Source organism: Crotalus tigris, unplaced genomic scaffold (assembly GCF_016545835.1).
Source record: "Crotalus tigris isolate CLP2741 ecotype Arizona unplaced genomic scaffold, ASM1654583v1 scf7180000018759.1681925, whole genome shotgun sequence".
Taxonomy (NCBI): domain Eukaryota; kingdom Metazoa; phylum Chordata; class Lepidosauria; order Squamata; family Viperidae; genus Crotalus; species Crotalus tigris.
Genome location: NW_024097185.1, coordinates 1,489,249 through 1,501,799, shown reverse-complemented (window position 1 = coordinate 1,501,799; position 12,551 = coordinate 1,489,249). Strand labels below are relative to the sequence as shown.

Here is a 12,551-nt window from a genome sequence, read left to right as displayed (position 1 = left end):
TTGAACTATAACCTACTTATCCATAGCAGTTCAGATTAATGTTGGATACTTGACTGTGTATATATATTAGAGACACACATACTGAACAACTTTTAATGATTGAATAGTATTTAATTCTTGATATTTACATATCCCTCAAGAGATACTCTCTGTTGTTATTTGTGTTGCAATCCATAGACTACCATCTGTCAAAAACCTGCATGAGAGCCTTCTCTGAATGTTCAAACTCACATTTGAATGGTACTAACCTTGATATGTTAGCCATATCACTGAGGCCTTCCAAATACAATATCCATTTTAATTGTTATTTTAATGTTTTGCCAATAAATATACTTTTATATGGCTTTTGACAAAAGGAAATAGCTTAAAATCAATTAAATAACTGCAGGTTGTCTGTGTTGAGCATCCTGCTGGTTAAGGAACCTTCTGCGATGTAGAATCAATGACTTGGAGGATGATAGGTTGAAGAAGGCTAGACTGCTTTTAATTTCTGTATATTTCATAAAACACATGTACATATTCTCTCTTGCTTCTACAGTTATGTACAATATATATGTATATGTTTATTAATTAAATTTATATAACCATCTATCTAACCAAAAAGCAAATGTACAAGAAACAAAAGTAAAACCAATAGACAAAGGCATATTATACGTGTGTATATGTCTATGCATGTGTCTTTGTAGTGTACATATGCATGCACATAGAATAAGGTCATTTTTAGACAGAATATTAAAACTTCTTTTGTAATTTTAAAATCCTTTGAAATAAGAATATACTTTTTCTTCAATTTTGAATCAGACTTTTTCCCTAGTTACTTTTTTTATCAAATTTATACTTAGTTGATTGGACAGATAAATGGTAAATTGGTAGAGGCATTGAAATATCATGTTCTAGTAACACTATCAATTATAGAAAAAAGTCATCCTACTTTTTCAAAACGATATTTAAATATATTATAAATGGACAAAACAAGACTGAGATTTTTTTTAACTCTGAACATACAATGTAAAAACCTAGATTCTGTTCCACAGTATTTATGTATTCATGTTTGTATTGTTATATATACTTCATGTAAAAATAGTAAAATGTCTAAACAAAACATTTCAGAAATAATGTTGAATATATATGGATAAACTCTATCTGATTTTAAGAGTTGATACCACATAATAATCAAACAATAGTAATTATTATGTAACACTTTTTATATTTTCAAATTGGGTCTTATTTCCTTTTATCGATCTGATATGTAGTAATTAATTAAATTGTGAAAAACAAAAATACTGAGACAGAGAGGAAAGACCTGAAAAACATTAGCCTTTTGATTAAAGAAGCGACAAAGGAATGTAATCTCTGTTTTTAAGGATGCTCAGGACAAAGTATATAATGCCTCTAATTTAAAACCAGAATTAAAAAAAATTGTTCTCATTTTTATAATACTAAGTCAAATAATAATAATAATAATGATAAAGTTGGAAGGGACCTTGGAGGTCATCTAGTCCAGTGGTTCTCAACCTTTTTAATGCCGCGACCCCCAACCGGTCGTAAGTTGAGGACTACCCAACCAGTCGTAAGTTGAGGACTACCCAACCAGTCATAAGTTGAGGACTACCCAACCGGTCGTAAGTTGAGGACATTCCCTGCCAGGGAGCGCCGCGCATGCGTGGTGCCGCTCCCTGCGCCGGCCGAGGCGTAGCTGGCAAGGGGCAGCGACGGCGCAGGGCAACCACCGGCTGGGCCACCAGCTGGCCCAGCCCAAGGGAGGTAAGGCACCCGCCAGGCCCCATGCGCGCCAGCAACCCTCCCTGCACCCGCTGGCCTCCCACCTCCCACCCCTGGCCCTCTTTTACTTACATTTTTAGTAGTTGCTCAGCAGGGAGGGGTGGAAGCTTCCAGACAGCTCGCCTTCACTGCAGACAACTTGCAGCACCGTTTGCAGAATAGGACTTTTGGCGGGCTCAGCAGGGCAGAGACAGCCTGGACAATTCCTATTGGCTTTTGAAAGCCAATAGAATTAGACTGTATTCAAGAGAGTCTATTCTATTAGCTTTCAAAAGCCAATAGAATAAAAGGGAGTCGCACAGCTAAGGAAAAGGGGAAAAAATGGTGGACTGCGTTGTTTGGCGACCCCCGTGAAATGTTCGTTTGACCCCAAATGGGGTCGCGATCCACAGGTTGAGAACCGCTGATCTAGTCCAACCCCCTGCTCAGGCAGGAAACCCTATACCATTTTGGACAAATGGATATCCAGTTTCTTCTTAAAAACTTTCAGTGTTGCAGCATTCACCGCTTCTGGAGGCAGGTTGTTCCACTGGTTAATTGTTTTAACTGTCAGGAAGTTTCTCCTTAGTTCCAGGTTGCTTCTCTCTTTGGTTAGTTTCCACCCGTTGCTTCTTGTCCTGCCTTCAGGTGCTTTGGAAAATAGCTTGACTCCCTCTTCTTTGTGGCAGCCCCTGAGATATTGGAACACAGCTATCATGTCCCCCCTCGTCGTTCTCTTCGTTAAACTAGACATACCCAATTCCATATGTTTTAGCCTCCAGTCCCCTAATCATCTTTGTTGCTCTTCTCTGTACTCTTTCTAGAGTCTCAACATATTTTTTACATCGTGGTGACCAAAACTGGATGCAGTATTCCAAGTGTGGCCTTACCAAGGCATTGTAAAGTGGTATTAATACTTCACGTGATCTTGATTCTATCCTCTGTTAATGCAGCCTAGCACTGTGTTGGCTTTTTTGGCAGCTGCAGCACACTGCTGGCTCATATTTAAATGATTGTCCACTAGGACTCCGAGATCCCTCTCACAGTTACTACTATTGAGCAAGGTACCCCCTATACTATACCTGTGCATTTGGTTTTTCTTGCCTAAATGTAGAACCTTACTTTTTTCACCATTGAATTTCATTTTGTTGGATAGCGCCCAGTGTTCAAGTCTGCCCAGATCCTCCTGTATCCTAAGCCTGTATTCTGGAGTGTTGGCTATTCCTGCCAGCTTGGTGTCATCTGCACATTTGATGATTTCCCCATCTATCCCCTCGTCCAGATTGTTGATGAAGATGTTGAAGAGCCCTGGGCCCAGAACAGAGCCCTGGGGCACCCCACTACACACTTCCCTCCATGTAGATGCGGTTCCATTGAGGACCACACGCTGAGTACGGCTGGTCAGCCAGCTACGGATCCATCTGATGGTGATGCTGTCTAATCCGCATTTTTCTATCTTATCAAGTAGTAGGTTGTGGTCTACTTTGTCAAATTCCTTACTGAAGTCTAAATAAATTATATCCACACATTCCTCTGGTCGACTAATTTTGTCATTTGATCAAAGAATAAGATTTGTCTGGCATGATCTGTTTTTGACAAACCCGTGTTGGCTTTTAGTAATGACTTTGTTTGCCTGTATGATACTGAGAGAAGAAAGTAATCATTTAAAATATAATGTAGCTTTTAGAAAGATTACACATGACCAGCCTTCAGCTTTATGTCTTCAGAAAAAAATTGATACTATTAAATCTATGAAAGCAGGAAAAACTGGTTCTGATGGTTATCTTATTGAGTGGCATGAGTCACACACTGGCGTTTTTTAAACTCCTATGTTTGTCAATTGTAATAATGCTTTTAAAAATGTTTTTCTAACTTACTTTATGGGGTGTTATATAACTGATTTTGAAGGCTTGTAGAAGAATTTGATTTTGTAAGCCATATTTCAATTTTCTCAATATATAAAAAAGTGGTTGACCCTACATATGACATTACCTTTGATTATCCATCCATATAGTTTGGCTTTATGAAAAGGCAACAAGCCTCAAATATTATTAATATTTTTATATAAATTCAGAGAAACTGGAACAGCAGCATCTTAATTAAATATGGGAAAGGTATTTGATACAGTGCAGTTGATATTTTTAGAGCAATCTTTAGGGAAAAAATGATTTTTGTTCCTTTTTTATACTTGGATTACAATGTGGTATTCTAATATTTATTTATATTCTATTATTTATATTTTAATTCATATTTATTTATAGGTTGCCCCAATGTATCACAGTTCTGGGCAGTGTACAAAAATAAATAGAAATATAGATAATAGATATCATGAAGCTAGTGCCCAATAAAAATAATTGCAATTAAAAAGTAAAACTCCATACAAAAGGTCCATCACTCTTTCAAACTCAGTGCCTAGAGCAGGAATGTCAAGCTGCCAGCCCTTGGGCCGGATGCGTCATGCCAAAACCGCGCCCACCCCAGCTACGGCACTGGGGAAAAAGTCATATATTGCAACGTCATGAGACATGATGAGTTTGATACCCTGGCATAAATACCCTGGTCTTCACAAATCACTTAAATAAGGCCACAGTGGGATCATACAAATCTCAGGGAGAATGTTGTTCCAGAGTGCAGATGCCATGATACTGAAGGCCTGTTTGCAAATGTCATTATTTAATCAATGGGACCTAGCAGATGAAAACTTTGTCAGAATTGATGGAACAATCAAAAACTACAGGAGATAGCAGTTCTTCAAATGATCAGATCATACACAGATTGAAGGGCTTTATAGATGATACCCAGAATCTTCAACTACTCCCAAAAGCCTATGAGTAACCAGTGCAAGTCATGAATCAGAGGTGCTACATGAGCATATCACAACATGGTCATAATTGCCTATGCTACATTTAGAACCAGCAGTGTCTTCTAGAGCAACCCGTGTGCAGAGAATTGCAATAATCACGACTGTATATTGCCAGGATTTTTACAAATTATTTATTAAAATCTTATCAAAATATCTTGTGAAACTTCACAAGATGTCCTTTTATCTCTTTAATATTGAAATCTGTCTGGTCTTACCAGACAATTAAGACTTTCCAGCGTAAACCCAGCTGGAATTTGACACAATTTAACACAAAGTATTTGACATGTTAATGATCTGTTTATATCTAATGAAGATTATGAATGCTTTGATATACTTCAGCAGTTTAGTAAATCACAGGTAGTCCTTGACTTACAACAGTTTGTTTATGGACTGTTCAGTTAGAACAGCTCTGAAAAGTGACTTACGACTGTTTTTCACATGACTGTTGCAGCATACCCATGGTCACATGATTAAAATTCGGATGCTTGGCAACTGATTCATATTTATGATTGCAGTATCCCTTGGTCATGTGATTACCTTCTGTGACCTTCTGACAAGCAAAGTTAATGAGAAAGCCAGATCCACATAATTGTGTTATTAATTTAACACCTGCAATGATTCACTTAACAATTGTGCAAGCTTGTAAAATGGACCAAAACTCACTTAACAACTGTCTTGCTTAGCAACAGAAATTTTGGGTTCAGTTGAGGTCATAAGTCGAGGACTATATCTGCTTACTCAATTAATTGCAGTAAATCTCATATATATTCTGTAGACTTTACTGCAATGAAAATGGAGTATGTACAATTTGGAACTTTAGTTTTTTTTTAAAAAAAAATGACTTAAAAACATATTGGAATAATTATTTTAGGAACATTCTTTGTAGTAGTAAATATTTCAATACCTGGCCGGTGGTGATATAATTATTATTTAGAAACCTAGGATGACCACCAGGCGGAAGGAATTGCTGGACATTATATGTTGAATGTAAAATTTGTTCCAAACCCATTACCCAACATCTAAAACTCCTAAATGACCAATTCAGTTTGGATGATTCAGTATTCTGTGAAATATTGTGTGGAAGTATATTCTCTCTGATAAAAAAAGAATCCACTATTGAAAATTAACGTGTTTTAAAGATGCAGTGCTTTATAAAATATAAAATATTGTAGTTTAAAGATTAAGTTCCCATTAAGAACAATAACAGAAGATGGTGCTATGAAATGCCACCTGATAAACTCCTCCAATGTTAAAATTAAAGGTAGTCCTTGACTTATGACCAGAAGTTATGATGGACCTCCCCAAAAGTTACTTTTAACCCAGTTCTGTAGTTCCAATGGCTGCCCCCATGGATATGTGATCACATTTTGGGCAATTGGTTGGTGACCTGCATTTATGTCCATTTACAGCATCCTGTGATCATGGGCCTATGGTTAACAATGTATTTGATGAAAACTGACATTTATTTCGTTTCTGGCAAAAGTGCTCCATAGTGAACAGTGTGTTCTCTAATACGATGTTGTTTACTTAATGAATGCTGCAAATAAAGGTCATAAAATTCTATCAATCATGTGATAACCCGTTTATGACCATCACAACTTACAATTGTAATTGGCAGGCTCAATTATGGTCATAAATTGAGGACCACCTGTAGTTTTGGTTAGACTGTTGTGGAAATAAAATATGACAGGCCATTAAAATGTGTGTAACTAGTAGCAAGTAAATTCTTTATAGAGATTAGACAGCAGGAAGTATTTTTGGCTGAAAATACTTCTACTTTTTTAAATGTGAAACAGCAAAAAGTAGTGAAAAGAAGGGCTTGTTAATATTTCCTCCTCCTCCTGGAAGCCAAGAAAATAGCTGGGAAGAGGGTAGTGTGATTCTGAAAAGAAAAGGCCTGGAAGTCAGATATGTAAGAAGCTATTCCTGCTGTTCTTAATCTCAGATAATGCAGATATACATGTGCAAACAGCATCCAACCAATGAAGAAAATAGCAGACTAATATTGGATGTAGCTAAATTTCAATGACTTGAAAAGATAAGGCTAAGATTCTCTCAAAAGACATGTATACAAACATTTGACTTCTGATAAAATTGCTCATGCTTTATAATAATTAGAAAAATTAAATATGACAATGGCAAACAAAAATTATTTATTTGAAATGTCACTTAAATATGTTTTTCCATGGATATTCCAAATATACACAAAAAGAACATTGCAGCAATTTTTTTTAAAAAAAAGTTTGGTTTTATGCAACAAAGTGCCAAACCTAGCTGTAACACATACCTGACTTTGTTTTACTAAGTATAAAAAGGAATAATTTATATTTACACTTATGTACAACGATCTACACTTATCCACATACACATCAACCAGTTTCAAAACATGAGTATATTTGCTTCAAGTTTTATCTACATTAAATATTTTTTAAAAACTGGTCACGAGCGCCAGATTTTGTTTTTATGGTGCTTTGTTGATACAATCATTCTAGTGCTGCAAAATTAAGGCGCTACCCAACACCAGACCTTCAGTTACGCAAAGCGCTGTATGACTAATGCACACAGTTTTCTAAACAAATCTTATTCCTTTTCATTGAAAATGAACTGCAGCATGAATCAAAGAGCAGAAATCCGCAGCTTATCAGCTTATCGGAATCCCAAAGCACCCTTAGCAACTGAAAGGAAAAAAGGGTATTTGAAAACAGTAGATAAAGGCCACTGTAGCAAATATTTCATGAGTGGTGAAATTTAAAATGGTCTAAACTTCACCTATTATTTGGAAGCAAACTATTACGGATTTCAGGTTTTTGCGTGCTTTTTACAGGTGTGGCTGTGATGTCTTTGCAGCCCTCTTATAATCAATAAAAATATGTTCTCAATATTATTTCTGCAAAGCATTTTAGACAATGAGGACACTGTAATCCTCAGTTCTCTGTAAATTGCTAGATTGATCAGCCTAAGAGAAAGAAAAGAACATAAAAATTATGGTTTTCATCATATACTTATGTTAGCATTTCTGCTGAGGTGAGCAAGTTCTGATGGCTGAAAGGCTCATCAGCCTGGCTTTTGATTTTAAAGCGCAAAAGTACCATGCTGAAGACTGTCATAAAATTCCTCATCCAAAAGATAGCATCAGATGGCAATCTAAGGAATAGTATATAGGATTCTGCCTCAAAAATGGAAAGTGCCAAAACAGTAACTTAGGAAGAAATTAGTTAATTGTACTTATGCTGAATTGTTCTGTAGGTTCAATTAGTAACATAACAAAACAGAAAAGGGAAAGAGAAAACCAAGATGTGAACCAAAATCTTGCCAGAGACATTCCAAGTAATCACAGCTAAAACTGTGAAAAATAATGAAGGTGGTCCAAGTTCCCTGCAAAAAATCACTGAGGTTCATTTTGAAAAACTTCTTTCTTGATAAAACTTGGAAGCTTTTATAGTCCAGTGAATGAACAGGAAGACAGCTGTGTTGAAGGAAAGTGTGATAGCACCCAGGGACTGGATAGAAAGGAGAACTAAGTGAGAACCTCCTTCTCTCTGGCTTTAATTTTGAAACAGTAACATCATGCCTGACTTCTAGTGACTACCTGGAGAAATTCATGCGGTATTCCTGGCAAGCCACTGATGTGGCTTGCCATGGCCTCCTTCTGGCACGTTTTTGTTTTAAATTTCTTGGTCTCACCTACAGCTTCAGAGATGCCAGATGATTCCCTATCCAAGTAGTAATGAGGACTGACTTTGTTTAGTATTCAAGATCCACCAAGGTCAGCCAGGACCAGGTGCAAACTTTAAAAAAATACTTGAAAGAGAATCTACAAACTGTGGTAAAGAAATTAGAACTTGCAGGAAGGCTATGGCAGAAATTATTAGAACTTCATTTGCAAGTTGCACAGTTAACAATTGAAAGAGCAGTCACAGGTCAATACTTAACTACAAAAAGTGAATTCCAAGAAGAAGCAATTACAGTACATTCAGGCTGTGTTGATCAGTCTTAGGAAACTGCTATCTGGTCAAGATTTTTTAGACAATCTTCTAATACCACACAATTATAGTACTTACTAAAATCAGTCTTTTTGATATTAGACTTCCTGTATACATTTGAAATTTCTATGCCTTTGTCCAAAGAGCACATGCTGTTTCTAATTCATAAAGGAGGCACTTTTGAAATATTTTGGTATTGTCATTATTTTCTTGCCAGATTAATTTTTTTTTACACCCGATATCTTTTAGCTTGTTGTGTCTTTGCACTATGTTCTAAAACCTGAAATAATATTATTTTCATGTCCTGTTCATTTCTGGAAATTCAGAGATCCCAGCAGTTTGAATTAGCAATACTGATTTGCTGTTTCATGTTTACAACTAAACTATTTCCAATAATTCGACCATTTTTAAAAAGTTAATCACATATATGAAGACATCAAAATACAGATATATTTACATCTAATTTAAACTTGCATTGAAATTTGCAGTACAGGATTCCATTTGTGTCTCCTTTCATGTCAGCAAGAACTTCAAGCACGAACAGTATTCGGTACAAACAAGTAATATTAAGGTTTTGGTTTTCAAAAGTATATGTAATTAAGTTTTCTTAGAAGAACCTATTAGGCTGGTATGGCAGTTGTGAGTAAAGATGGATTTTACTTAAGTGTTACTTCCAGATAAAACTAGAAGGATAAAATTGAAATGGTGATTCGATTTTTCAACAGCCTTTAGTTAAGATGATCGCTGAAGAGCTTGAAATTAATAGTGTAGATATACACTAAATATGCTGGCCATGATCCAGCCACGGAGCTTTGCAATCTCAAGTATTTAATGGCAGAGAGAAGCTTTCCCTAAGACACAGTTATGTCCACTTGGAAGGCGGTTAGTTCCATGTCCCAACTACAAGGCTGTCCATAGGTAACTCCTTATTGTAGATTCCTGATGGAAAGCGGGCTTGGGAGGGAAGAATGACTCAGTCTTCTTAGATATATTATGAAACATTTTTCTCAATACATATAGCATGCAAATTACAAACACAAGGAATTGGCTTATAACCAGCCACAAAGCTATTTCATCAGATACTGTTTTGAACAGTGTTCTTTGGAAGTGGAACATTTTATCCTGGCAATCCCATTTATGTCCGATACTTTTGTCCACCTTGCAGATAAAAAGTTGCTGTTGGTGCTTTCTTCCAGAGGAACATTTGAGAATTTCTTTTCAACTAGCTACCACAAGGACAATTCTAACAATACATATTCTCAGTTTCTAATCCACTACTCCAAGTCTGTTTCGACAAAGAAATAAAAATGTCAACTGGGGATTTGTAGACATTTTAGTACTTCTGACTCAATTGTCTCATTATAATAAGTAGGTGATGATTATGTACTCAGTTGATGCCTGCAACTACTGTATGCTCTGTTGTGGCACAACTTCCAAGAGGCTCAGATTATTCCAGGACAAGAGGCACAGAATACTTGATTAACTATTGGGTCCAGCGTGTGCAAAGAAGAATGAATGCTTAAATGAGCAGAGGGAAGAACTGTTCAATTACCAACTGTTTTCTTATTAGAATTAGAAACTAGTTGTTTTCAGTGTGTCTTCACAAATAAGACTGTGTCATCTGGGTCTTTTGCGGGTCACAAATATTAATACACGACGAATGGCAATGAGACGATCTTTAAGTGAAGTCATAGCAAGAATGGCCAATTGGGCTCTGTTCTCTAGTGGTAATACTGCCAACAGCCACCAGTACCAAGCTGGACCACTGGGATTACTCTGTAAAGAAAACATTAATAAATTAACTGTTTTTAGTAAGATAATTCAAGCAGATAGAATGCCATCTGAGAGCTGTAAGAAAATCTAAGAATACAACATTCTGGGCTGTTCACAGAATGCAGAAACTGAAAATAGTTCTTGCTCGCTCACATATTTCTGTAATGAACCTGCAGCTCTCCAGATGCTGCTGATCTATCACTCTCAGCAGCTTCAGCCAGGGAAATGGGGAAAATTGCAGTCCAGCAAGATCTAGAGTCACAGTTTTCTCCCTATTTTATGTAGTAAGACTGTCCCCCAAAATTATTGTCATTATCTTGTTATTTCACTATTATAGAAAAAATATCAACCTAAAAACAATAGATCAAAGACAGATGACAACCAAATTCCAAACTGCTTTTTCTGGCTCTCACGTAGTCCAGTGGGTAATGCGTGCCAAAATTCAATAGCAAACTATCAAGCATTATGAATGTAATTTCCTGCAGATTTACAGTATGAAAGCTTGAGGCTTCAGAAATGTTAAAAACCCTTGAAGTGACTAAATCCTTCATGGAATTAAAAACTCTGAAATATAATCAATCTGAATGCACATACAGGTAGTCCTCGAGTTATAAGTGTAATGGAGCCTGCCCATTCCACTCATAACTCGAAAACTCATGGGAGTGAATCTTGTACCTCAAACGAGATCACTCGTTAAGATGTATGTGGCTCGTTAAGTGCACATGAGGTATCTCGGTGGGGAAGGCCATGGGAGGTGTAGTGATGGAACAGGCCCCCAAAGCCTCCCCGACCCACTAAGAAACATCATGCTTCTCCCTCCCTTCCTGCTGCACTGGACTCACTTACCTTGCAAAATTTATCTCCTCTCTGCCGCAGTTTATTTCCTTTTGAGGGAGAAGAGAATCAGCTCGGAAATGCTTCCGACAATGGAAGCTCCTGGGTGCCGTAATAGAGGGCAAGTTCAAACACAAATTCTCTGCAAAAGAGATCATGCCCCCCAGAAGCTTCCGTTCTGAGGGGGGGGGGGGATAAGTGTTTGATTCATTTGCATGCCTATGGGGCAAAGCGTGGAATTGGAGTTGACCAGGTGCAGGAACCAATGTCGTCCGTGGCCCGGATGCGCTGCTCACTCATGTGTGCCAGCCTTGGTTTGAGGGCAGGAACGAAGCCTTCAACTGAGCGGGGCGAATCCCCTTGGACCTGTGTGCAAGGCAGCGGCAACAACCACCTGAGTGGCTACGATCCCCCCCTCCCCAGCCAGCCACTTACCTTGCCGGACCTATTCCTTGCCTGACCGGCCGGTGGCACAAATCCTGACCGCTCTTCTTCTTGTGCTCCTTTCTACTCAAGCAGCAGCAACAGCTTCAGTTTCTCCGCTCCGTCCAAAATGAAGAAAGCGGAGGCACATAGCAGGATTGTTCTCAAGAAGACACAGTTGTGCTGCTGGCTCGTGTGCGCCGGCCTTATTGAGAGCAATCCCGCTCTGCACTTCTGCTTTTTTCCACTTGGACGGAGCAGAGAAACTCAAGCTGCTGCCGTTCAAACACCTTTTATCCAAATGTACACCTGAGAGAGATTGGAAGGTCCGTGTGCCTGCCAATGGGGAGCTTCAGAAACAGAAAGGAATGTTCCATGTGACTGCTCTCAAAAAGGCTGGCACACGCGAGCGAGCAGCACACCCGTGTCTTCTTGAGAGCAATCCTGCTCTGCGTCTCCGCTTTCTTCGTGAGCAGCACACCCGTGTCTTCTTGAGAGCAATCCTGCTCTGCGTCTCCGCTTTCTTTGTTTTGGATGGAGCGGAAAAACTGAAGTTGCCACCGCCACCACTTGAGTGGGGAGGAGCACAAGAAGGGGATTCGCCCCACAATGCCTCCCTGCTAAGTTGAAGGCTTTGTTCCTGCCCTCAAGAAAAGGCTGGCGCACATGAGCAACGTACCTGGCCACAGACGGCATTGGTTCCTGCACCCGGCTGACTCCAATTCCATGCTTTGCCCCATAGGCATGCAAACAAAACAAACACCCCACCCCTCAGAATGGAAGCTTCCGTGGGCCATGATGTCTTTTGCATAGAATTTGTGTTTGAACTTGCGTGATATTACGGCACCCAGGAACTTCCATTGTCAACATGAAAAGCATTTCCAAGCTGACTCTCCTCTCCCTCAAAGGGAAAG

At 38.4% G+C, this 12,551-nt stretch overlaps 1 protein-coding gene across 2 annotated transcripts in view; it reads right to left on the bottom strand.

The window, feature by feature from the left end:
* Positions 1 to 6,756: 6,756 nt before the first annotated feature.
* Positions 6,757 to 12,551, bottom strand: part of LONRF2 (LON peptidase N-terminal domain and ring finger 2) — a 47,601-nt gene continuing 41,806 nt past the window's right edge. For both annotated transcript variants that reach the window (XM_039355785.1, XM_039355786.1), the window contains one exon: positions 6,757 to 10,383. In XM_039355785.1, coding sequence (XP_039211719.1) covers positions 10,225 to 10,383 — 159 coding nt within the window. In that variant the 3' untranslated portion in view covers positions 6,757 to 10,224. The remainder of the gene's footprint in view (positions 10,384 to 12,551) is intronic.